Here is a 25,243-nt window from a genome sequence, read left to right on the forward strand (position 1 = left end):
ATTCTCTCTCTGCCTTTCAAGTAAATAAAATAAATAAAAACTATTCTGAAAGGTCATCTGTCTTGCCACAGAAATAATCCCTTCACAGTTTTCATTTTGGGGGGCCGGTGTTGTGGATAGTGAGTTAAGCTGCCATCTGTGACACTGGCATCCCATATGGGTGCCGGTTTGAGTCCTGGCTGCTCCACTTCTGATCCAGCTCCCTGCTAATGTGCCTGGGAAAGCAGCAGAAGATGGCCCAAGTGCTTGCGTCCCTGCATGCATGTGGGAGACACAGAAGAGGCTTCTGTCTCCTGGCTTCAGCCTTGTCTAGCTCTGGCTGTTGCAGCCATTTGAGTGAACCAGAGAATGGAGAGACCCAGACAGAGTTCCTGGCTCTTGTCCTTGGCCTGGCACAGACCTGGCTTCTGGGGCCATTTGGGGAGTGAACCAACAAATCAAAGACCTGTCCTTCTCTATTTCACACTGCCTTTCAAATAAATAATTTGGTAAACAGAAGAGTTAATTAATAAGTCCTACCTATCATATTTTATCACATCATGCCCTGTTTTTTTTTTTTTTAAGTTTTATTTATTTTTCTTTATTTGCTAGGCAGACAGAGAGAAAAAGACAGAAAAATCTCACCTGCTGATTCACCCCCCAGAATGCCGGCAATAGGCAGGACTGTTCCAGGCCCACATTGGGAACCAGGAAGTCAGTGCAGGTCTCCCATGACAGTGTCAGGGTCCCAGTGACGTGAGCCGTCACTGCTGCCTCCCAGGGTCCGCACTAACAGGAAGCTGGACTCAGGAGCAGAGCAGGTCTCAAAGTCAGGGCACCGTAACCCACGTCTCAGCTGCTAAACGTGCATCCCAGCATCGCTTGACTTTTAAGACAACAGCGTGCATGCCATGTTTCAACAGAAGTCATCACTGGTGTGTATCATCTCAGGGCTATGTGTGATCCTCGGGGACAGAGTGGAATTAGCGAGAACAGGCAGGGGCGCAGGCCTGGCCACTGCAGCAGCCGCTGAGAAAGCAGGACCAAGGCTCAGACTCACTGAGAGGGGGAGTGGAGGACTGCGCTCACACCTGCTGGTAGTTAAACCAGACCTGCAGGAGCAGGTGAGGGCAGAGCCTGCAGCCTCTCCCAGCCGGGGACCCCCCCCCCCCCACCCAGTTAGGGTTTCTGCAGTGGGCTGCCCCTGAAAACATCTGCTAGAGAAGTACTGTAGAAAAGGCGTTCCCCTGTGCTTGCCTCATGGGCTCCTCTTCAGGGCCCAAATTGCAATTCTTTGGCAGGCGGGGAAGTGGCGGTGGGTGGGTGGGGTTTGGAGAGACAGAGAGAGAGAGACAGAGAGACACAGAGAGAGAGAGAGAGAGGAGAGACAAGTGTGAAGTCAGCTGCTTCCCAACTCTTCCACAAGGTACCTTTGCGCGGTTCACAGGCTGCACAATTGCACTTGGTAGGCCTACTTGGTAGGCCTGTTAAGAACTTTGTTAACATATGGTGGTGATTAATTTTGTATGTCACCTTAACTGGATTGAGATATGCCTAGAGAACTGGTAAAGACTTACTTCTGGGTGTGTCTGTGAAGGTGTGTCCAGAGAAGATTGGCATGTGCATCAGCCAACCGAGTGGGGAGGACTCACCGTCAGTGTCGTCGTCCTGTCCAATCAGCCGTGGGCCTGGCGGGAACGGGAAATGGAAGAGGGTGGGACTGCGTCTCAGGCTCTTCTTTCGAGAGGGAGGTGCATTTTCTCCTGCTGCCATTCTTGGGCACTGGCCGCAGCTTCTTCTGCCTTGGCTATCTGGGCCTTGCACCAGCAGCCCCCAGCCTGGTAATTGGGATGGGCGGCCATAGCCCTGGCCCTTTCAGGTCTGGGGATGGCGGCAGCCTGGCTGGCCAGCTTGCAGATGGCCAGTCATGGGCCTTCTCAGCCTCTGTGAGCTGTGAGCCCACTTCCTGCTGCAACCCCTCTTCCTGCTACTCCCTGCTGGTTCCGTCCTGGAGAAGCTCGGCTAACACAGGTGGCCTCTGCCTCACTTCACAGAGGAGCAAATGGAGGTGCCCGCAGGTGAGATCGCTTTTCCAAAGCCCACATGCGGCGAGGGGCAGCACCTTGCCTGAAAGCCAGATCTCTCTGTTTGCTTCTGCTCGTTCCCTCTGCTTCTTGTCTTCCCAGGACTCATCCTGCAGAGGCAATAAGGTCAGAACCTGCAAGAGCCTATGACTTCTTTATTTTAAATTAATATTTTCATCTATGTGAAAAGCAGAAAGAGAGAGAGTCTGGAGCTGACGCTGTGGCGTAGTGGGTAAAACCACTGCCTTCAGTGTTGGCATCCCATATGGGCAACGGTTCGAGACCCTGCTGCTCACTAATGATCCAGCTCTCTGCTGTGTCCTGGGAAAGCAGTAGAAGATGACCCACGTCCTTGGGCCCCTGCACCCACATGGGAGACCTAGAGGAAGCTCCTGGCTCCTGGCTTCAGATTGGTGCAGCTCTGGCAGTTGTGGCCAATTGGGGAGTGACCCAGCAAATGGAAGACCTCTCTTTCTCTCTGCCTCCCCTTCTCTCTCTCTGTAACTCTGACTTTCAAATAAATAAATCTTAAAAAAAAAAAGATAAGGAAAACCTATGACTAAACAATACAAAAGAATGTATTCCATTCACTGGTACACTTCTCCAAATGCTCTCAACTCTTGGGTCTGGGCCAGGTTGAATCCAGGAGTCTAGAACTCCATCCAGATCTCCCATGTGGGTGGAGGGACCCAAGTTCTTGGGCCATCACTGCTGCCTCCCAGGGTGTGGATTAGCAAGGAGCTGGACTTGAGGGCAGAGTGGGGACTTGAACCCTGGGACTCTGCTATGGAATACAAGCGTCTTAACTACTGTGCTAAACTCCTGCCATGCCTACTATTAACGCTGGTGATAATACTTGTAACCGCTGAATGCTGGATTCTTTAGACTGGTGGTAAAGTTTAAATCTAGATCATTTAAATAAACACTTAATAGTATTATTAAGCTGATATAAATCTTGCAGATGAAGATAATAGAAAGCAAGTTCTTCCCATCAGGAAAACTTGCCTCCATCTCTGTGTCCACTCAAACCACTGTCTGTCTTTCTTCTTCTTCTTCTTCTTCTTCTTCTTTTTTTTTTTTTAGAAAGATTTTACTTAACAAATATAAATTTCATAGGTACAGCTTTTGGAATACAGCAGTTCTCCCCCCCCATACTCACCCTCCTACCTCCAAACCATCCCACCTCCTACTCACTCTCCCATCTCATTCTTCATTGAGATTCAATTTTAATTATCTTTATATACAGAAGATTGACTCTATCCTAAGTAAAGATTTCAACAGTTTGCACCAACACAGACACACAAAGTTTAAAGTACTGTTTGAAGACTAGTTTTGCCATTAATTCTCATAGTACAACACATTAAGGACAGAGGTCCTACATGGGGAGCAAGTGCACATTGACTCCTGTTGCTGATTTAGCAATTGACACTTTTATTTATAACATCAGTGATCGTCCAAGGCTTTTCTCATGAGCCGCCATGGCTATGGAAGCCTTTTGAGTCCACAAACATCTGTATTTAGACAGGGCCATAAGTAAAGGGGAAGGTCTCTCGCCCCTCCAGAGAAAGATATCTTAATGGCCCCTTCTTTCCACTGTGGTCTCACTCACAGAGATCCTTCATGTAGATCATTTTTTGCCACAGTGTCTTGGCTTTCCATGCCTGAAATGCTGTCATGGGCTTTTTAGATCCAAATGCCTTAAGGACTGATTCTGAGGTCAGAGTTCTATTTAGGGCATTTGTAATTCTATGAGTCTGCTTTGTGGCCTGCTTCCCATGTAGGTTCATTCTCTCCTCTAATTCTATCTATTGTTATTAACAGACACTTGGTCTTATTTATGTGATCCCTTTGACACTTAATCCTATTTATATGATCAGTTACACACTTAATATGATCACTTTAACATGTAAGATGGCATTAGTACCTGCCAACTTAATGGGATTTGCCAACTTAAAGCTTTACCTTAGGTGTAAATCCGTGTGATCGTGTGCTGAACTGTATATCTCCTCCCTCTCTTATTATCACTCTTATTTTTAACAGGTATCAATTTTCAATTGGATTTAAACACATAAGAATCTCTGTTAAGAGTTCTCTGTTAAGAGTTCAACCGATGGTATTAAGTAGAAAAAGAAAATACTAAAAATAATAAAATAGTAAGCTGTTCCTCAACAGGACAAGGGCTGATCAAGTCACTGCTTCTCATAGTGTCAGTTTCACTTCTACAGGTTTCCTTTTAGGTGATCTGTTGTCACAGACCAGAGAGAACATCTGATATTTGTCTCTTTGGGACTGGCTTAGTTCACTGAGCATGATGTTTTCCACATTCTTCCATTTTGTTGAAAATGACGGATTTAATTTTTTTTACTGCTGTGTAGTATTCCATAGAGTACATATCCCATAATTTCTTTATCCAGTCTTCTGTTGATGGGCATTTAGGTTGATTCCATGTCTCAGCTATTGTGACTTGAGCTGCAATAAACATGGAGTTGCAGGTGGCTCTTGTATTTGCTGATTTAATTTCCTTTGGGTGAATTCTGAGGAGTGGGATGGCTGGGTTGATCCTGAGCAGTTTTTCACGTGTCTGTTGGCCATTTGGATTTCCTCTTTTGAAAAATGTCTAAGTCCTTGGCCCATCTCTTAAGTGGGTAGTTTGTTTTGTTGTGGAGTTTCCTGATCTCTTTGTAGATTCTGATTATTAATCCTTTATCAGTTGCCTATCTTGCAAATAATTTCTCCCATTCTGTCAACAAACCAGTGTCTTTCAAGGTTACCCCCAAAGGAAATGTTGTGGGTGACATTCCCTGGTCAGCTTGTACCCACTTCCCCACACTTATCACTGTGACTCAAGACTGGGTATTCCTGCCTCTGTTGGCCCCAGGTGAGAGCCAAGGAGGAGATGTCAGGGCCACAGCAGGGTGATCCTGGGGCCTGGCCCCCCTTTTCTGCAGCTGGTCTGTGCCTCTGGGCCTGCTCAAGCCCAGGGTCAGGTGTGCCTGCTTCTCTCTTACAGTAGGTTGCTGCTGGGCTCACCTAACCTCTTCCTTGGAGCTTTGAGAGCATGTGGTTCATGTTGAGCTGTTCTGGGCACAAGGCCGCTCAGTGTCCCGTGGTGAGCTACTCAGACTGTCTCAGAGCCAGTAGCTGCGGGGAGCTGCGGTTTGAGTGACGTGCAGTTCTGGTGGAGGATATGGCAGGCCTTGAGAACCCTAGGGACCTGCGTTGCACTGCTCCTGTTGGACTAAAGACTCCTGTGAAGTCTTATTCTCCCACAGATACCCCTGGCACCATGGGACTTACTGGTTTGCTTGGCCCAAGAAGCAGGGCTACTTTTGGTGAAAACAGGACTTGCTGCAGAGTGCTTCCTTGATTGGTTTCCCCTGCACAGCTAGCAACCTTGCAAGGCACCTTATAATTGAGTCGAAGCAGTGCCCGGCAGTACAGAGCATTCTGTGAGCAAAACCTAAAGAAGCCTCACCTGTGGTGCGTAGTGAACGATGCCCTTAACTTGGAAGCAGCTCTGATGGGGCAGGCCCCCAGGACTTTCATAGGGTTGATTTCTCACCCTCTGAATTGTAGGTGTACTGCAAAAAGTTCATGGAAAATGGCGTGAAAAATAAGTCTATTTTGGTGTGAAAAACTTGAAATCCACGTTTGGTTTTCTCATAATACAAATTTCCTTTTTTTTTTCCCCAGAAACCTTTCATTTAAAGAATACAAGCTTCATGTGTTTCGTAATTACAGCTTTAGGAACATAGTGATTCTTCCCTCTGTACTTGCTCTCCCACCCACACTCCCACCCCTCTTCCTCCTCTCTCACCTATTCCCATACTTATTTTTTACTAAGATCTATTTCCAGTTAACTTTAAACACATGTGATTAACTCTGTGTTAAGAATTCAACAAATAGTATGGAAAGTAAAAACCATTCTGCAGCAGTCAGGACAAGGGTGTTCAAAGACATTGCTTTTCAAAGTGTCAGTTTCACTTCTACCGTTTGTCTTTTAGGTGCTTCTACTATTTGTCTTTTAGGTGCTCTATTAGCTATCACAGGTCAGGGAGAACATGTGGTATTTTTCCTTTTTTGGACTGGCTTATTTCACTAAGTATGACTTTTCCAGATTCAATGATTTTGTTTCAAATGATTGGATTTCAGGGTTTTTTAAACGGCTGTGTAGTATTCCATGGTGTACATATCCCGTTTCTTTTTTTAATTATTATTATTTGACAGGTAGAGTTATAGGCAGTGAGAGAGAGACAGAGAGAAAGGTCTTCCTTCTGTTGGTTCACTCCCCTAATGGCCTCTCTGGCCGGTGCTGACCTGATCCGAAGCCAGGAGCCAGGTGCCTCCTCCTGGTCTCCCATGTGGGTGCAGGGACCCAAGCACTTGGGCCATCCTCCACTGCCCTCCCAGGCCATAGCAGAGAGCTGGGATGGAAGAGGAGCAACCAGGACTAGTGCCCGGCACCCCAACCGGGACTAGAACCCGGGGTGCTGACACTACAGGAGCCAAGTGAGCCGTGGCGCCGGCCAGTTTCTTTTTTCTTTTTTTTAAAGATTTTTATTTTATTTATTTGAAAGAGAGTTACAGAGAGGTAGAGGCAGAGAGGTCTTCCATCTGCTGGTTCACTCCCCAGATGGCCGCAATGGCCGGAGCTGCCCCGATCTGAAGCCAGGAACCAGGAGCTTCTTCCAGGTCTCCCACGCGGTGCAGGGGCCCAAGGACTTGGGCCATCTTCTACTGCTATCCTAGGCTATAGCAGAGAGCTGGATCTGAAGAGGAGCAGCCAGGACTAGAACTGGCACCCATATGGGATGCCAGCGTTTCAGGCTAGGGTGGGCATCACAGTGCTGGCCACCTCATAATTTATTTTCTTTTCTTTTTTTTTTTTTTTTTTTTTTTGACAGGCAGAGTGGACAGTGAGAGAGAGAGACAGACAGAGAGAGAGGTCTTCCTTTGCCATTGGTTCACCCTCCAATGGCTGCTGCAGCCGGCGCACCGCGCTGATCCGATGGCAGGAGCCAGGTGCTTCTCCTGGTCTCCCATGGGGTGCAGGGGCCCAAGGACTTGGGCTATCTTCTGCTATCCCAGGCCACAGCACAGAGCTGGATTGGAAGAGGAGCAGCCGGGACTCGAACCAGTGTCCATAGGGGATACTGGCACCACAGGCAGAGGATTAACTTATTACATCACCATGCCAGCCGCAGTCATTGTGGTTTTGATTTGCACTTCTGTGATGCATAATATACATTTTCTATGGATTTTTATTTTATTTTATTTTATTTTGACAGGCAGAGTGGACAGTGAGAGAGAGAGACAGAGAGAAAGGTCTTCCTTTGCCGTTGGTTCACCCTCCAATGGCCGCCGCGGCCTGCGCGCTGCGGCCGGCGCACCGTGCTGATCCGATGGCAGGAGCCAGGAGCCAGGTGCTTTTCCTGGTCTCCTATGGGGTGCAGGGCCCAAGCACCTGGGCCATCCTCCACTGCACTCCCTGGCCACAGCAGAGGGCTGGCCTGGAAGAGGGGCAACCGGGACAGAATCCGGCGCCCCGACCGGGACTAGAACCCGGTGTGCCGGTGCCGCTAGGCATTTTCTATGGATTTTTAAAGACTACTCAGATGTATGGATTTCAAACATTTTTGTACCATAGGGAATTTAACTTTTAATTTTTTAATTTTAATTTTTTTAAATATTTATTTTATTTATTTGAAAGATAGAGATACAGAGAGAGGTAGAGACAGAGAGAGGTCTTCTATCTGCTGATTCACTCCCCAGATGGCCGCAAAGGCCGGAGCTGCCCCAATCTGAAGCCAGGAGCTTCTTCCAGGTCTCCCATGTGGGTGCAGGGGCCCAAGGACTTGGGCCATCTTCTACTGCTTTCCCAGGCCATAGCAGAGAGCTCAATCTGAAGAGAAGAAGCCGGGATTTGAACCGGCACCCATATGGGATGCCAGCACTTCAGGCCAGGGCTTTAACCATTTATGCCATAGAGCTGATCCCTTAATTCTTTTTTAAAAAATATTTATTTACTTATTTGACAGGCAGAGTTATAGAGAGGCAGAGGCAGAGTTAGAGAGAGGTCTTCATCCACTGGTTCACTCCCCAGATGGCGGCAACGGCCGGAGCTGTGCCGATCTGAAGCCAGGAGCCAGGAGCTTCTTCCAGGTCTCCCACACAGGTGCAGGGACCATCTTCCACTGCTTTCCCAGGCCATAGCAGAGAGCTGGATCAGAAGTGGAGCAGCTGGGACTCAAACTGGTGCCCATATGGAATGCCCGAACTGCAGGTGGTGGCTTTATCTGCTATACCACAGTGCCAGCCCCTATTAATTCTTGTATGAATTTTTTTTAATTTATTTTTTAAAATTTTTTTATTTTTATTTTTTGACAGGCAGAGTGGACAGTGAGAGAGAGAGAGAGAGAGAGAAAGGTCTTCCTTTTCTGTTGGTTCACCCTCCAATGGCCGCTATGGCCGGTGTGCTGCGGCCGGTGCACCGCGCTGATCTGAAGCCGGGAGCCAGGTGCTTCTCCTGGTCTCCCACGCGGGTGCAGGGCCCATGCACTTGGGCCATCCTCCACTGCACTCCCGGGCCACAATAGAGAACTGGACTGGAAGAGGAGCAAACGGGACAGAACCGGCACCCCAACCAGGACTAGAACCCAGGGTGGCGGCACCGCAGGCGGAGGATTAGCCTAGTGGGCCGTGGCGCTGGCCAGTAGAGGACTTTCAAAAATTCATAGAAGAGGCTGGCGCTGTGGCTCACTAGGCTAATCCTCCGCCTGCAGCGCTGGCACCCTGGGTTCTAGTCCCAGTCAGAGCACTGGATTCTGTCCCGGTTGCTCCTCTTCCAGTTCAGTTCTCTGCTGTGGCCTGGGAGTGCAGTGGAGGATGGCCCAAGTGCTTGGGCCCTGCACCAGCATGGGAGACCAGCAGAAGTACCTGGCTCCTGGCTTCAGATCGCCGCAGCGCCGGCCGTAGCAGCCACTTGGGGGGGGGGGGTGAAGCAACGGAAAAAGGAAGACGTTTCTCTCTGTCTCTCTCTCTCTCTCTCTCTCACTGTCTAACTCTGCCTGTCCAAAGGAAAAAAAAAAAAGAAGAAAAAAAAAAGAGAAAAGAAGAAGAAAGTCCTCTGCTGTATGACTTGTCAGGACATCTACAGTATATACCACATCCTTCTCATTAACAGGTGTCCTCAAAATAGCGAACCAATGGAATTTTGGTGCAGTGTCCAGATAATAGATGGTTCTGTCGGGACAGAAGTGGCGTAGTTCTGGGGCAATGGTGTGAACGCATACTGCTGTCATTTCCTGGGACTGGAAGCAGTTCCCCTCATCCTTCTGATCGGAACGGACTGCTTGTTGAACATATTCACTAGATGCATAGCTCACACGACACACTTGCAGCTGTGTTCATTTTCTGTAGTGAAGATGCAGCAGGTGCAAGCTGGGCTGTTCTTCTATGAAGCTCAGGTTGTGCACAGTCACCCGTCATCTGGTTTTGTCGATGTCAGAATGGTCAGTGGCCTGGGAGTCACCAGCCTGCACCCTTCACGTCTCTGAGGATAACTCTATCTAACACTGATCGAGGTTTTATTCACCATCTCTCTGCGTGGGAAGGAAGGTAGTTTCAGAGGCTTCCATTGGGGCTTTTCAACCACCATTGTTCTTACTGTAGGAGAGAGTGACAGGTGGATGTTTGGTGCAGTGTTTAAGACGCCTGGGACACCTCATGCTGTATTGGTGGAGTATCAGGGATCAAGTCCTAGCTCTGCTCCCAGTTCCAGCTTCCTGCTACTAATTCACACCCTGGCAGACCGCACGTGATGGCTCAACTACATGCATCCCTGCCACTCACGTGGGAGATCCAGATTGAGTTCCTGGCTCCTGATTTTGATCTGGCCCAGCCCTGGCTGTTGTGGGCATCGGTGGGGGAGGGTGAATCAAATATGTGAAATCTCTCTCTCCCTTTAAGATAAAATAAAAACAAATCTTTCAATAGAAAGGAAACTTAAGTCGCCCCATATTCTAGTTCCCAAGAGACACACTTGGAGAACTGGGAATGTGCTTGTAGGCATCGCTCAGCACTGTGGGAGGCAGGGCCCTGCTCGGCCTCTCGACCCCACTTTGTCCGGCAGCTGCGGCCCAGCGGCTCATGTCCGCTACTCTGCAAGGCTGTTGCTTTCATCCCGGAAGCTCCCTGGGGGTGGCCAGCAGGAGCCTGCAGCAACCTTCGTAGCCCAGCTGTCCAGTGTGGAGCCTGGGACTCGTAGGGACTCAGCAGCCTTGGCCAGTGGGCGAGGGGGCTGGGTATGAAGCCTCCTCTCTGACATCCCTGACCGCTCTCAGCTCCGTCCTGTGTGACTCTATACCCAGAACTCCAGGGACAGTCCCTCAGCTTCCCACAGCAGAGGCCAGTCCCTGGAGTTGCTTTCCTTCCACTTACCTCTCACCCTGCTCCATCCCCTATCCTGTTCACTTAAAGACGGCCTCACAAATACAGCAGCTGCCTGCAGATGCTGTGTCTAAGAGTCTTCCTGGAGAGCTTGGTGTTTTAAATAGAGCAGGTAAGGGGGCCTGCGCCGTGGCTCACTTGGCTAATCCTCCGCCTGTGGCGCTGCCATCCCATTTGGGTGCTGGGTTCTAGTCCCGGTTGCCCCTCTTCCAGTCCAGCTCTCTGCTGTGTCCCGGGAAGGCAGTGGAGGATGGCCCAAGTGCTTGGGCCCTGCACCCGCGTGGGAGACCAGGATAAGCACCTGGCTCCTGGCTTTGGATCAGCGCAGCGCCGGCAGTAGCAGCTATTTGGGGGGGTGAACCAACGGAAGGAAGACCTCTCTGTCTATAACTCTACCTGTGAAATAAAAAATAAATAAATAGAGTGAATCGATGAGTGGAATTTATGTGAGTTATAGACAATGTAGCACCTACAAGAAAAATTCAGGCAACATCACACCAGCCAGAAGAAGCATTCTAGACTATTCCTGAGGCATATAGATGTATTTAAACATACACACACAGACACACACACATTAGACTGTGTTTTACTTGTTCAAACGATTTCAAACATCTATTCATATACTTCTGGTGATTTTTTAAAAAATGATCTAATATCTCTTGCTTCCCCAGTGGACTCACCTACTTTCTTGCATGTGCACATCACAGTGGTTTCCTGGCTGTGTTATTCTGCAGCAATGCTGTGGCTTAAACTCAAAGCCTCATGGTGGTGGACAGCGCTGGCTCTGGAGTCAGGCTGATGGCATAAAAGCCTGCCTACTCTTTGTGTTAGTTATATAACTTTTTTTAAAAAATGTATTTGTTTATTTGAAAGGTGGAGTTATGGAGAGGCAGAGGCAGACAGAGAAAGAAATCTTATACCTGCTCGTTCACTCCCTAAATGGCTGTCATGGCTAGAGCTGGGCCAGGCCAAAGCCAGGAGCCTGGAGATTCTTCTGGGCCTCCCATGTGGGTTCAGGGGCCCAAGCATTTGGCCCACCTTCTGCTACTTTCCCAGGCCATACCAAGGAGCTGGATTGGAAGTGGAAGAGCCGGGACTCAAACTGGCACCCATATGGGATGTCTGGTCTCAGTTATATAATTTTTTAAGTAAGTAGCTTTGCTTCTGTAAACCTTAGCCTCTCTGGGTAAAATTGTAATAATAATGGGCTATAATAGTAACAGGATTGATATAAGCACTCTCAGTTAATTTGTGCAGAGCACTTAAAATGGTGCCTGGTGCATCATAATGATTCAGTAAAATTTAGCCATTATTATTGATTATTTCCTTAGGAAGAATTCCTAGGGCTAGAAGTACTTGGCTAAAATGTATATATTTTGGAAGTTTGGGTATAAGTTACCAAATTTAGGCTTACTGTTAATTATTACTAGAATCAATAATATTTCTGTAGGTACAACTTTGTTAATTGTTTTTAATACAAGAATATAAACATAAATATTCTCTTTTTTTAAAAGATGTATTTGTTAACTTGAGAGGCAGAGTTATAGATGGGGAGAGGGAGAGACAGAGAGGTATTCCATGCACTAGTTTACTCCCTAAATGGAGCTGAGCTACTGGAGCTGAGGCAGTCTGAAGCCAGGAGCCGGGAATTCCTTCCAGGTCTCCCACGTGGGTACAGGGGCCCAAGCAGTTGGGCTATCTCCAGCTGGTTTCCCAGGCCGTTAGCAGAGAGCTGGATCAGAAGTGGAGCAGCCGGGATATGAATGGTCCTGCAGTACCCTCATATGAATGGCTAAGCCTACTATGCCACAGTGCCAGCCCCAACATAAATATCCTTTAAAAGCACATGTTTTCAATTTGGGAATAATGACGGGAGTCATCTGGCTCATCTATGTGTATGAGGATCGGCCAGCTTATGGTGTGGTGATAACAATCCCATAGTCACCGCCATTTAAGCCTCATGGGTTGGTTGTCACGCTGTCTGTCTGATGGAGTGTGGAGGTGGTGAGAGGGAGGGAGTTAGTCTCACGCATCATGGTTGTGGCTGCTGGGGCCCTGCCTGGACGCTTCCATGGTCCATGAGGTGGGAGAAGGAAAAGTAGAAACTCACACCGACTCTGAAAGCTTCTGCCCCGATCAGGGTCACATCGGTTCTGCTCACGTTTAGTTTGTCAGATAAGACACGTGGCTACCCCTTAACCTCAGCAGGGTCAACCAGTACGCTCACAAGGAGAGGAGAACTGGGGTCCTTGTCAATATTCCTAACGACTTCCACAGACTCACTTGTGAGTTTTTTATTGGCATATTTTCTTCTTTTAAATTTAAATGTTATTTATTTTTTTGAAACAGCTAATATGCTCACATGGTCTGAAATTCCAAAGGAACAAGATGTCATAGAGGAGGAGTGTACATCCTTCCATCTCTCTCCCTTCCTGAAGCCAGCCACGGTTAACAGCTCTGCATGTGTCCTGTTAGCAGGTGCCGTGTGTGTGTGAGTGTGCGTGCTGGGTATTCTCTGTTCACCCTCACGTCCATCATCCGCCTCCCACACATCTGTTCTGGGCCACAGGGGGTTGACCCCCCCTGGATGCATCACCCTGTTCCCCTTGATCTCCCACCTAGAGTTAATGGGGAGCCTCAGTAGGGGACGGAAGGGCAGCAGAAGAGTAAGGTTGGGCTGTTTCTCTCCAGGTTGCTCTGCTGTGCAGTTGGGGCAGTGGCCGAGCCCCTCTATAAATGCAGCGTTTGTGGGGGCCCTCTGTTCTGGGGTGTGGTGACCCTGTTCCTCCTCCTGCCCCGTGTACAGCACAGGGATGCTGATGGCTACAGCCATCCCCGGGCCTTGGGGACCTCAGCACCTTTCTCGTATTAAAGCCACATCATAGACAGTATTCATGCAATTTGGCCACTTAAAATGTACAGCTCAATGCTGCTGGTGTACTCACAGATTTATCAGTGTCTGCATTTCCTGAAGTTGGCTCATCCCTTTGTCAGCCATCCCTTCCTTGAATTTTCTTCAGATCTTCAACCAAATTTGCTTTCTGCTTTCTGCTCGGACCCTGTCTCGTTGTGTATACAGTGGCATGCTAGCACCAGCCCATACCAGCTCAGGAGAATCAGTTGTTCAATTTGAGGAATTCTGTGAGCTGTTTATTAAGTGCAGCCACTATTAAAAAATAAGCACATGAACTTGTACTTAAACAAGTTATAAAAAGTTCGTAAGTACCAAAGGTTCATATATGTTACTGCTATCCATGCTCTTGGGATGATGTGTATCTGCATCATCTGTGTGGGAGGAGTATTACCTAGTGATAGCCCCCTCTGTCCAACAGCACACTGCCACCGCGAACCTGGCCCCTGTGGGAATACCTCCACCACAGAAATCGGAAAACGGTGCAAATTAGGTTGTACTGTTTTGTCTTATTGTCTGTCAAGACTCATGAAAATGATAGTTAAAAAGGCCAATAATGCAAATGCAACCTGAAAGTTGATCAGTGTGAATAGAATAAAAAATTGAGAAGACTTCCACCCAGGCTTTGAAGTCACTATCGAGTTCAGCAGAGAAGTCACACACGTCGTTGCTGTCAGTGGGGCTCTGGAATAGGTCTTGTCACCAAACATTCACAGACGTCACCTGGGAGCTGGTTACTGAACATCCACCAGTGTAGCATTGTACATGCACACGCATACATGCATACACGCACACATGCATACACACACACACACAGAGCCTGGAAATCATTTCACATCACCGAGAGAAGTTTCCCTGTAATTTTTAGGTTTATAATTTACAAAGTCCGTGAGGAAAAAAGCAGATCATGAAAAAAAAAAACTATGCATAGATTTCAATTTTTGCACCAAAATCAGCTTATGTTTTAAGTCTGTTTTTACACAAGTTCTATAAGTTTTTTATTTATTTATTTATTTATTTTTTTGACAGGCAGAGTGGACAGTGAGAGATAGAGAGACAGAGAGAAAGGTCTTCCTTTGCCGTTGGTTCACCCTCCAATGGCCGCCGCGACTGGTGCGCTGCGGCCGGCGCACCGTGCTGATCCGAAGGCAGGAGCCAGGTACTTATCCTGGTCTCCCATGGGGTGCAGGGCCCAAGCACTTGGGCCATCCTCCACTGCACTCCCTGGCCACAGCAGAGAGCTGGCCTGGAAGAGAGGCAACCGGGACAGAATCGGGTGCCCCGACCGGGACTAGAACCTGGTGTGCCGGCGCCGCAAGGCGGAGGATTAGCTTAGTGAGCCGCGGCGCTGGCCCAGTTTTTTATTTATTTATGTGAGATGCAGAGATGACCTTTGGAAAGTGCCCTCATAGGTACTTCATGGATAGACATTCAGACCGCAATCTTCCGCTGTCGCAGAGTAATGCTTCAGTGATCCATTTGTGAATCATCAGTAAATGCATTGATAACTCCAGTAGTTATTGCCAAATTGCTCTCTATGAAAAGTTTTGGCCATTTTACTCTTACCAGCAGCATTACAAGAATTCTCTTTTCCCACACCCTCGCACTATCATATGCGTGAAATGTTTTTGCATTTTGCCATTTTGTCATGGTTAATGATTGTTCATAATCCATCTAAAACTTTTTTGCATGTAAATGTATTCATTTTTGCATTTAATAACTTGTTATTGTGCTCTAGGTAATAATGCCACAGTGATTTGTTTGAGAGACAGTAGCATTTACTCTTCCAGACGCAGTATGGGAAGCCACCTTTCTCAGCAGATAGGTCATGCCAAGGAAGTAAGACCTGGCAGCTGGAAAGAAATATTTGTAGGTAGCCTGTCTGGGGGGTGGAAGGACATTGCACCATTTTCAAGATTTCTGCCAAGAATAGGATAGGTTAGATAAGCAATGAATGTTTTGGCTCCTTTTCTTCAAAAGATGTATGGGGATATCTTTCTGTGAACTCTGGAAAAAGTAGAAGAGGAATGTTAGCTCATAGAAGAAATATGCAGGGCCAGGCATATGGTTCAGAGTTTGGGACACTGGGTAAGAAGCCTACATCCTGAATTTAAGTGCCTGGGTTCAAGTCTCTGTTCCGGCTCCAAATTCCAGTTGCCTGCCAGTGTAGACCCCAGAAGGTAGCAGGTGACAACTCAAGCACTTGGGGCCCTGCCACCTTGGGAGACCTGGATTGAGTTCCTGGCTCCTGGCCCCAGCCTTAGGTCAGGCCCAGCTGTTGTGAATATTTGGGTAGAGAACCAGCAGATGGAAGATCTTTTTCTGTCTGTGTTTCTCTGTCTGTTGGATATTTGAAAAAAAATCCCTATCAATGAAAGAATTACATGGGAGAGTCTGACAGTCCTTCCTCCTGCCCCTGCTGCAGGGCCTCGTGGACAGTGGAGGTGAGAGCCTGGCGGAAAGCGTTGTCTCTGTTGGGGTGCAGCCGTACACCTGTGCAGCACCCGTGGGCCTCTAAGCCCAGCTTCCATGTAACCACACACAGCTGTAGCTGAGATGCGGCCAGACATCTGTCGTTCATACAACTGGACTTCCTCAGTGTCTCTCTCTTTTCCATTCCTTTTTCTATTTCAAAAAGAGGGCCGGCGCCGCGGCTCACTAGGCTAATCCTCCGCCTTGCGGCGCCGGCACACCAGGTTCTAGTCCCGGTCGGGGCGCCGGATTCTGTCCTGGTTGCCCCTCTTCCAGGCCAGCTCTCTGCTGTGGCCCGGGAGTGCAGTGGAGGATGGCCCAAGTGCTTGGGCCCTGCACCCACATGGGAGACCAGGATAAAGTACCTGGCTCCTGCCATCGATCAGCGCGGTGCACCGGCCGCAGCGCACCAGCCGCGGCGGCCATTGGAGGGTGAACCAACGGCAAAGGAAGACCTTTCTCTCTGTCTCTCTCTCTCTCACTGTCCACTCTGCCTGTCAAAAAATAAAAATAAAAAAAATTTTAAAAAAAGAGAGTCTTCCGTAGATACACCTGATAAAGACTCAGCCTTTTGGGACTTAAGAGTCTTTGGGCTGGGCCAGAAACAAGTGCGTAAGCACAGGGTCCGCCCTGTCTGGTGCAGTGCTCGTGGGCTGGGCAGCCTTAGCCTCACAGCTCAGCGCTCAGTGGTTCTGTGGCCCTGGAGAGGCACTTGACCTTCTGGACTTCAGCTTCCTCGTATGTAAATGTCAAGGGATTATTGTGAGGAAATGAGGCAATGTATAAAATACAGAGCTCTGGTTGACAAGTGCAAATTTAGTGTTCAGTATTAGAAAATTGTGTTGTATATTGCATTCACTCTTATTAAGCAGTTCAGTCATTCACTAGAGATTTTAAAAATATTTATTTGTTTGAAAGGCAGAGTTCCAGAGAGAGAGAAAGACCTTCTGCCTGCTGGTTCTCTCCCCAAGTGGTCACAGTGGCTGGATCTGGGGCAGGATCAAACCAGGGGCCTGGAGCTTCATCTGTGTTTCCCACGCGGATGGCAGGGGCCCAAGTACTTGGACCATCTTCCACTGCTTTCCCAGGAGCATTCGCAGGAAGCTGGATTGGTAGTGGAGCAGCCAGGACTTGAACCAGCACCCATATGTGCTGCTGGCTAGCAGGACGCGGCTTAACCTGCTGCCCCACAATGCCGGCCTCCACTGGAGTCTCCTGTTGCCTTGTGAAGCCCTGAGTGAAAAAGCTGCCTGCATATTGCTAGGCAGGGGTCAGAGGGGATGCAGCTGTTTCCTGGAGTGAGTGAGTGAAAGTGAGAACTCGCTCTGCTGGGTGAAGCCTGCTTCCCTCTGGCTTGACTCTGTGCCAGGCCTGTGCTGATTCAGGCCTACATCTAAGTAACCATTGATTTTGCTGAACAAAATGAGAGCCTGTGTGCCTCTACCATAACGTGTGCTCTTGCTCTATTTCATCTCCTGGGAGAAGCAGCTTGCTGAATGACACTCAGATATCAGAGAAGCGCTCCCTTAACCCCACAGAGGAGGTTAAAGGCCGGATTCCTTCTGGTGATTCTACATTGGCATCTAAGTGACTGGGGCGGGGCAGGGCGGGTGTGTGTGTGGCAGGTGCTGACCTAGCAGCTAAGATGCCCGTGTCCCACAGCACGTTGCCTGGGCTCTATCCCTGCCTCCAGCTTCCTGGAGTACCCAAATGCCAGATACCCAAATGCCGACCCTGGGAGACAGCAGGGGATGGCTCAAGTGATTGGGGTCCTGTTGCTCACGTTGGAGACCTAAACTGAGTTCTCTCCTCCAAACTTCAACCTGGCCCTGCCCCAACTATTTCACACATATGAAGATGAACCAGGAGATTTGAGCTTTCTTTCTGTCTCTCTACCTCTCAAAACATAACTAACTAAAGGACATTTTAAAAGCATCGAACTGTTTTGCCTGCAATGTAATTGGGTATAGTATACGTAATTAAAGTATCAAATAAGTTTAAATAAGGATACTGTAGAAAATGGCAAAGGAGTTTGCCACAAATGCCCATAAATGGTTCAAGATCCAATGAGCCAACGACAAAGATTGTATTTCTTTCGAGGTCTCTTTCGTGTTGTAGGTAGTGAAGCAATTGGAACGTTTGTTGAACACCTGATTACCTGCAAGGCCCTGTGCCAGGTAGTGTGAAGGATGGGACGGAGAAGGTGATGTTACTCCTCTAGGGGGACCGGCAAGGGCAGAGAGCGGTGACAACGCATGGGGAGAGCCTTGCCAGTAGGATCAGAAACGTTACAGAAACTGCTCCCCCCAGGGCGGCAGCGAGGAGGGTCCCAAGGCAGGTGGTGCAGAAGTGACATTGGAATTGGACTTGGAGGGGGGGGTTCACAAGAGGCAGAGTGTGGTGAGATGAGGAGGCAGGAGCAGGGGCAGAGCCGGTCAGTGGTGGCAGTTGAAGAGCAAAAGCTTTTCCAAGGCCAGGTTTTGGAGTCTCTGACAGCAAAGGAGAAAACGGTAGGTTTTGGCTGGGGCAGGGACCAGAACAAATGTCGTGTGCATTAAGGTCGCAGCACTGGGCGTGCTGGGGTGTGGAAAGCAGGGAGATACACTGGCGCACGGGGCCACAACGGTAGCTCAGGACAAGTGGAGAACAACTGAAGCAGGCTCCAAAGCAGTGAGCTTCAGAGACTCCTGAGAGAGCAGGGAGGAGGCGTCAGCAGTGGCGGCCGCTGTACAGGGGGGTGGGGGGGACGCGCAGGAGGATCTGTGCGCCAGAGCCGCTCATCCCCTCTTAGCGGCTCTCGGAGACCCGCTTGAGTGGAGCGAGCCGGGTGGAAGCCAGAGCCGGAGTCAGACGTGGACAACTGTGTCCGACGTCCAGGAAATGCCAGGGTAGGCAGGCGCTGCTGTTGCCTGTGTCAAGGAGGGCGGTGTTGAAGAGCGGCTGATGGAAACCATGAGAAATTGGGAGCTGCGAAGGCCTGATCCCTCGAACCAGACAGACGAGAGACGTGTGCGGGGTGATGTCATGCTGCCTCCTCGGGTGATATCACTGTTCCTCCCGTGCTCGACCCAGACTGCATGAGTCAATGCCTATATTTGGGTATAAGGAGAACTCCCTTTTGAGCCATGTGCCAGTTCAGGAGTCTGTCTGGTTTAGCTCTTGCCAGATTATTTTAGGCTCTGACCTCATCACCAGCCCTTGGTGTTTGCTCTGTTTAATATCACCCGGCTTGAATTCCAGCCCTCTGATTTGTAAGCCGTGGAATCTCACTTGGGGCTTTCCCCCTTTGATTTGGAAGGCCCTTGGTTTCTATTTGCAAGTACATCGAGAGCAGCCGTGGAAATGTCAGATGCCACCAGAAATAGATCTGAGAGCTTATGTAGATTACTGGACATGACCAGAATAAGAGTGATAGGTTCCATGGATTCAGTTCTCAGTGTTTGCCAGACAGTTTTCCTATAGCCCTAGAATGTATGACTTCCAGGGCGAAAAGATTAAGTCACTTGCCTGTGTTTGCTCAGACAGCAAAAACAAGAGGTGGGATTCAAAGCCAGACCTGACCCCAGAGCCCGTGGCCTTCTATCACCCTGTGCTCTCTTCACAATATCCTGGGCCCATCACCGCCACAGAAAAGTCAAGCAAGTCTCACCCAGCACATTCACAAGTAGTGGCCTGGCCGCTCTTTCCTAGACGTTCTCACGACACATAAATTACACATCCACTTTCATCTGGAGGTCAACGTTACACCACATGTGTGGTTGTCCCAGCTGAACAGTGAGTGACTTCCTGTGTACGGTGGGGGATTAGAACAGTGGGCAGGACAAGAAAGAGGACAGGATCATCCACAGCGGAAGCTCGGCGCGGAGCGAGGGTCCACACTTCTATTTTTTTTATTTTGATTTTTTTGACAGGCAGAGTGGACAGTGAGAGAGAGAGAGAGACAGAGAGAAAGGTCTTCCTTTGCCGTTGGTTCACCCTCCAATGGCCACCGCGGCCTGCGCGCTGCGGCCGGCGCACCGCGCTGATCTGATGGCAGGAGCCAGGTGCTTCTCCTGGTCTCCCATGGGGTGCAGGGCCCAAGCACTTGGGCCATCCTCCACTGCACTCCCGGGCCACAGCAGAGAGCTGGCCTGGAAGAGGGGCAACCGGGACAGAATCCGGCGCCCCGACCGGGACTAGAACCCGGTGTGCCAGCGCCGCAAGGCGGAGGATCAGCCTAGTGAGCCGCAGCGCCGTCGGTCCACATTTCCAAAGAGCTGCATATGGGCTCTAATAAAATCTTATAAGTCATAACTTTTCTGAAAATGCTAACTGTAGTGATTCTTTTCTTACATTCTAATGAGACTACTTATCACAACTTTATTTTTTTTAACACTATACTCTGTTCTATGACCAGCATGCAAGTGTGCAATATGTATTTAGGGAAGAAGAGGAAACTGACAGTGAATACCTATCCCAGTGCCTGGTACATAGTAGTTGCTCAGTTACTGTGAATGAATTAATGTCTGCTTTGTCCCACACACTGTGCTGTTGTCTTTGTTGTGCAGAGAGAGAGGGTTTTACACCGAAGTCAAGGAGAGGGACACTGAAGCATTGACTTGGGGTATTTCAAGCTGGAATATTGAGTAATCCAATGTCTCATGTTTGACACTTTTGTGCGGCTATTCCGCAATGAAGCAAACCAATCAAGAAATTATTTGGGGGAGAACATGAGAACAGGAGATGTCACAGGGGAAAGCAAAGGAGGGGGAGCAGGAGAATGTTGCTTCTGAATTCTGGCACCCAGCACAGCACTGTGGCTGCTGTGAGGAGGCTGTTGGTAGACATCTGCCTGAGTGATATCAGTCAGTTCATTACAATGGGAGTCAGGTGCCCGCCATCCTGTGTTTCAGATCGTGTTTTCCTTTATTAAACAAGCGGCGGCACTTTCAAATCCTTGTCCCACTTGGTCAGCACAGCCTCCTTCTGCTCCGCGGTTTATCCCCACACCCACCGGCACAAGGCAGGTGTCCAGTGACTGTTGAGTGATTGAATGAATCCTGCGTCATTATAAATGCCGTCTCCAGCATTTCTGAAAGGCAGAGAAATAGAGGAAGAGAGAAAGAGATCTTCTGTTTGCTGCTTTACGACTCAAATACCTGCAATGGGTCTGATTGGGCCAGGTTGAAATCAGGAGCCAGGAATTCAGTCCAGGTCTCCCACACCGGTGGCAGGGACCCAAGTACTTGAGCCATCACTGCTGCCTCCCAAGGTGGGCATTAGCAGGAGGCTAGGATTGGGAGTGGAGCCAGGAGTGGAGCCCAGGCACTCCACCATGGGATGTGGGCATTCCAGGTGGTGTCGTAACTGCTGCATCAAGCGCTTACCCCTGTCCCCAGGCATGTCTCAGGAGGACACCCGTGCAGTCCTGGATTTCAGGGTCCCTCAGATTGACACTGTAGATCAGTCCTTGTGTGAGCCAGTGGTGTCTCTGGGCTGCCACGATCTCCTCACACAAGCTTGTTTAATTAGGGACCCACATACACTCTCCATTTCCTGAAGTACTTTGTAGGAGGCTGTCCTGGTTTGACAATTCAGACTCATCTCTGGAAGATTAAACGAGGGACAACATTGGAAGTGAACTTAAAATTGTAGATGCAGATAGCATTGCTTCTAGCATCGCCAGGCCACGACTCCCGGGGGATCCCCACGCACCGACTTCCTCCTTGGCCCCCAGATGGCCCCACGCTGCTGGGGTACGTGTCTCCCCCTGATGAGGATTTCAGTGGATTCTGTCTGTTGTGGATTGGGTGGTGTCCCCTGCCCCCAGTTCTCTACCCAGCTTGTGTGAATCTGACATCAGATGGGGTAGAGCCTTTGCAGACACCTGCAAGTCCCGATGAGGCCATGTTGGAAAAGAGTGAGTGCTAAATGTGGTGACCGGAGTCCTTATCAAAAGAGAGCCAGCTGGACACAAAGGAGACCCAGAGGGGAAGGCCAGGCAGACGTTAGGGGGCTGCAGGCCCAGGCAGGTGCACTGGAAACTACCAGAAGCTCTGACGAGGTGGGCGAGCAGCCCTCTCTAGGTTCTTCCGAGTGAGCGGGGCACAGCTGAGCACTGGATTTTGTCTGCAAAGTCCTAAGAGCATAACTTTGTCATGGTTTAAGGTCCTGCTTTGGGGTGGTTTGTTAAGGCAGCCCTTGGACCAGTACATGCTCTGTGTGCTTCCTGCATCTGGGGCCCATGACATCTCTGCCAGCACCCGGCCAGAAGAAAGGAGAGAAGGAGACGAAAGAAACCAGCTCTCATCCCCAAATCCTGCTGGAGAGCATTTCCTGCCCCTGCTGCCAGCGAAAAAAGCCTTGAGCACGTTTCTCCCCAGCCAAGATGAGTTCACTGCTCATGTGCCTCCGGCCAGGTACTGAAGCCGTGGTCTTTTACAGAGAGAAAGCTGACTGTGAGGAGGCCGCACAAAGAGTCGGCGGTATCGCTCCAGTCTGACTCCCAGGCAGCAGTGGTGAGAGCGTCCGTGGGTTAGGAAGGAGGGAGCTGGCATGCACGAGGCCTAGGAGGCAGGTTCTGAGTGGGGGGCTTGGAGTCAGGCCAGCGCAGCACCTTAGTGTTCTTGGGAGGTCTCCTGAAAAACAAGGATTGGCCAGCGTTGCGGCTCACTAGGCTAATCCTCCGCCTGCAGTGCAGGCACACCGGATTCTAGTCCCGCTCGGGGCGCCGGATTTTGTCCCGGTTGCTCCTCTTCCAGTTCAGCTCTCTGCTGTGGCCTGGGAGTGCAGTGGAGGATGGCCCAAGTCCTTGGGCCCTGCACCTGCGTGGGAAACCAGGAGGAAGCACCTGGCTCCGGGCTTCGGATCAGCACAGCGCACCGGCCGCAGCGGCCATTGAGGGGTGAACCAACAGTAAAAGGAAGACCTTTCTCTCTCTCTCTCTCTCTCACTGTCCGCTCTGCCTGTCAAAAAAAAAAAAAAATCAGTTGCTCAAAAATCGTTTGATGACCAACTGCATGAATGAATGAGCTAACACTGCCAAAGGCAGGATAATGTGAATCCTTGAGGTCAAGTGATCGTCACCCAAGATGTAAATCCTGTACCTCTTAGTGAAGATAAACAGTTCGAAGGGGAGTGAGTGTTGATCTTAATAGGAAGATTCAAAGATGATGTGATAATAACAAATACATTTTTGTTCTTGTCCCTAGTCCCTGCCATACACCTTCTTAAATCCATGTGATTTCCTGAGTGCTGGGGTGATGGAGAGTCTGGTAGGCAGGTGGCTCTTGGAGAGCCCCTGGGGGGCTTCAAGATGGCAACTGGTCCCCCATGTGAATAGAGGGTGAGAACTCTCAGCCCCCCTCCCCCCCACCTCCAGGGCACAGTGATGGACTGGAGATTGAGTTCAGTCCCAGGCGTCCCTAGCTAATGAGACCTCCATTAAAATCCCTGACAGCAGGGTTTGGAGAGCTTCTGGACTGGTGGAAGCGCATGGAAGTGCTGGGGGGATGGCGCACCCGAAGATGCAGCCTGCCCCACAAGCCCATACTTTGCCCTTGCCCTGTGTCTCCCTAGCGTCTGGCTGTTCCTAGGTCAGAGCCTTTTTAACAGTCAGGTAGCAAAGCCCAGCCCTGAATTCTGTGAGCCTCTCTAGCAGGTGGCTGAGCCTGAGAAGCTTGGAGGAATCCCCTGACTCTGTAGCCCCTGAGTGAGAAGTCACTTAGGGAGCGGTGTCAGAGCTGAACTGACCTGGCTGGCGTCTAGACTTAGAGAACTGACTGGTGTAAAGAAAAGCACCACACGTGCCCTGTCACACACATGGTCAGCAAAACCAGTGGAGAGATGGCTTCCTACAGACACACAGGCGGGGCTGATTCTCAAGGATCTCTCTCACCCTCCCGAGTAAGGAGTAACAAACCTGTATCAGCCAAGCCGGTGATTTAAGGCTAAAGAATGCTTAGTTCAAAGCTTATGTTCGCCAAAATAGCAAGCATGTGGGCATTGTCAAATGCTGTGCTAAACAGAGGCAGGTGCTGCAAATGAATTACTATTCACACCTGACGTGTTGTTGGATTTACTATTGTCCACAATTTATTCTTTTAGGTCACAATTTTATTTATTTAATTTATTTGAGAGAGAGAGAAAGAGCCAGAAATCTCCCATGTGCTGGTTCACTCTGCGCAGGAACTGTGACCAGGTCAGGCTAAAGCCAAGAGCTGGGGACTCAATGGGTCTCCAAAGGGGGTGACAGGAACCCAACTACTTGAGCTATCACCTGCTGCCCACTTCCCTCAGAGTGTCAATTAGCAGGGAGCTGGGATCAGGAGCAGAAGCAAGACTGGCTCTCCGGGGCCGGCACCTGCAGTGCCAGCATCCCATATGGGTGCTGGTTCAGGTCCCAGATGCTGCACTTCTGATCCAGCTCTCTGCTATGGCCTGGGCAAGCAGTGGAAGATGGCCCAAGTTCTTGGGCCCCTGCACCCCGGAGAGACCTGGAAGAGGCTCCTGACACCTGGCTTTGGATCGGTACAGCTATGGCCGTTGTGGCCATCTGGGTGTGAACCAGCTGATGGAAGACCTCTGTCTCTCTCTCTCTCTCTGCCTCTCCTTCTCCCAATGTGTAACTCCGACTTTTGAGTAAATAAGTAAATCTTTAAAAATAAAATAACCAGGCTGGCGCCACGGCTCAATAGGCTAATCCTCCACCTAGCTGCGCCGGCACACCAGGTTCTAGTCCTGGTCGGGGCGCCGGATTCTGTCCCGGTTGCCCCTCTTCCAGGCCAGCTCTCTGCTGTGGCCCGGGAGTGCAGTGGAGGATGGCCCAAGTGCTTGGGCCCTGCACCCCATGGGAGACCAGGAGAAGTACCTGGCTCCTGCCATTGGATCAGTGTGGTGCACTGGCTGCAGCGCTCCAGCCGCGGCGGCCATTGGAGGGTGAACCAACGGCAAAGGAAGAGCTTTCTCTCTGTCTCTCTCTCTTTCACTGTCCACTCTGCCTGTCAAAAAATAAAAAAAAAATAAATGAAATAAAATAACCAGGTTCTCTGATAAAGGACACAGGTGTCCCAAGTGGCAGCTTAACTCCTGTAATCATCTATCAACCCCCATGTCAGACTTTTAGAACAATTCTGAATAGACAAAAGTTTTTATCCTATTAGGGTCTTTTGATGTGGAATATCTTATCAGCTGTTTGAGCTGTGTGTGCTGGGGTGTTTCAAAGAGACAGAAATAAGATGGTTGGGACTGCAGCTCTGACACGGCCGGATGCACTAGTCAGATTACCTTTTATAAAGCAGTCCCTCCACCGAGTGAGAAACCACAGGACAGTCTCCAACAGAAGTGATGCGTGAGCTCACACCTTCTCTCC

The 25,243-nt window shown here is 49.6% G+C and overlaps 1 protein-coding gene across 3 annotated transcripts in view; it reads left to right on the top strand.

Moving 5' to 3' along the window:
• The first annotated feature begins 1,708 nt into the window (after positions 1–1,708).
• STK38L (serine/threonine kinase 38 like) overlaps positions 1,709–25,243 on the top strand; it is a 179,419-nt gene continuing 155,884 nt past the window's right edge. For 2 of the 3 annotated variants that reach the window (XM_089304736.1, XM_089304739.1), the window contains exon 1: positions 12,856–12,989. In XM_089304736.1, the coding sequence (XP_089160862.1) occupies positions 12,973–12,989 (17 nt within the window). In that variant the 5' untranslated portion in view covers positions 12,856–12,972. Of the gene's footprint in view, positions 2,058–12,855; positions 12,990–25,243 lie in introns of those variants that run through there. The other variant, XM_089304730.1, reaches the window with a different exon arrangement.

This window comes from Oryctolagus cuniculus, chromosome 9 (assembly GCF_051225735.1).
Source record: "Oryctolagus cuniculus isolate XC-2025 breed Fujian yellow rabbit chromosome 9, ASM5122573v1, whole genome shotgun sequence".
Lineage (NCBI taxonomy): Eukaryota > Metazoa > Chordata > Mammalia > Lagomorpha > Leporidae > Oryctolagus > Oryctolagus cuniculus.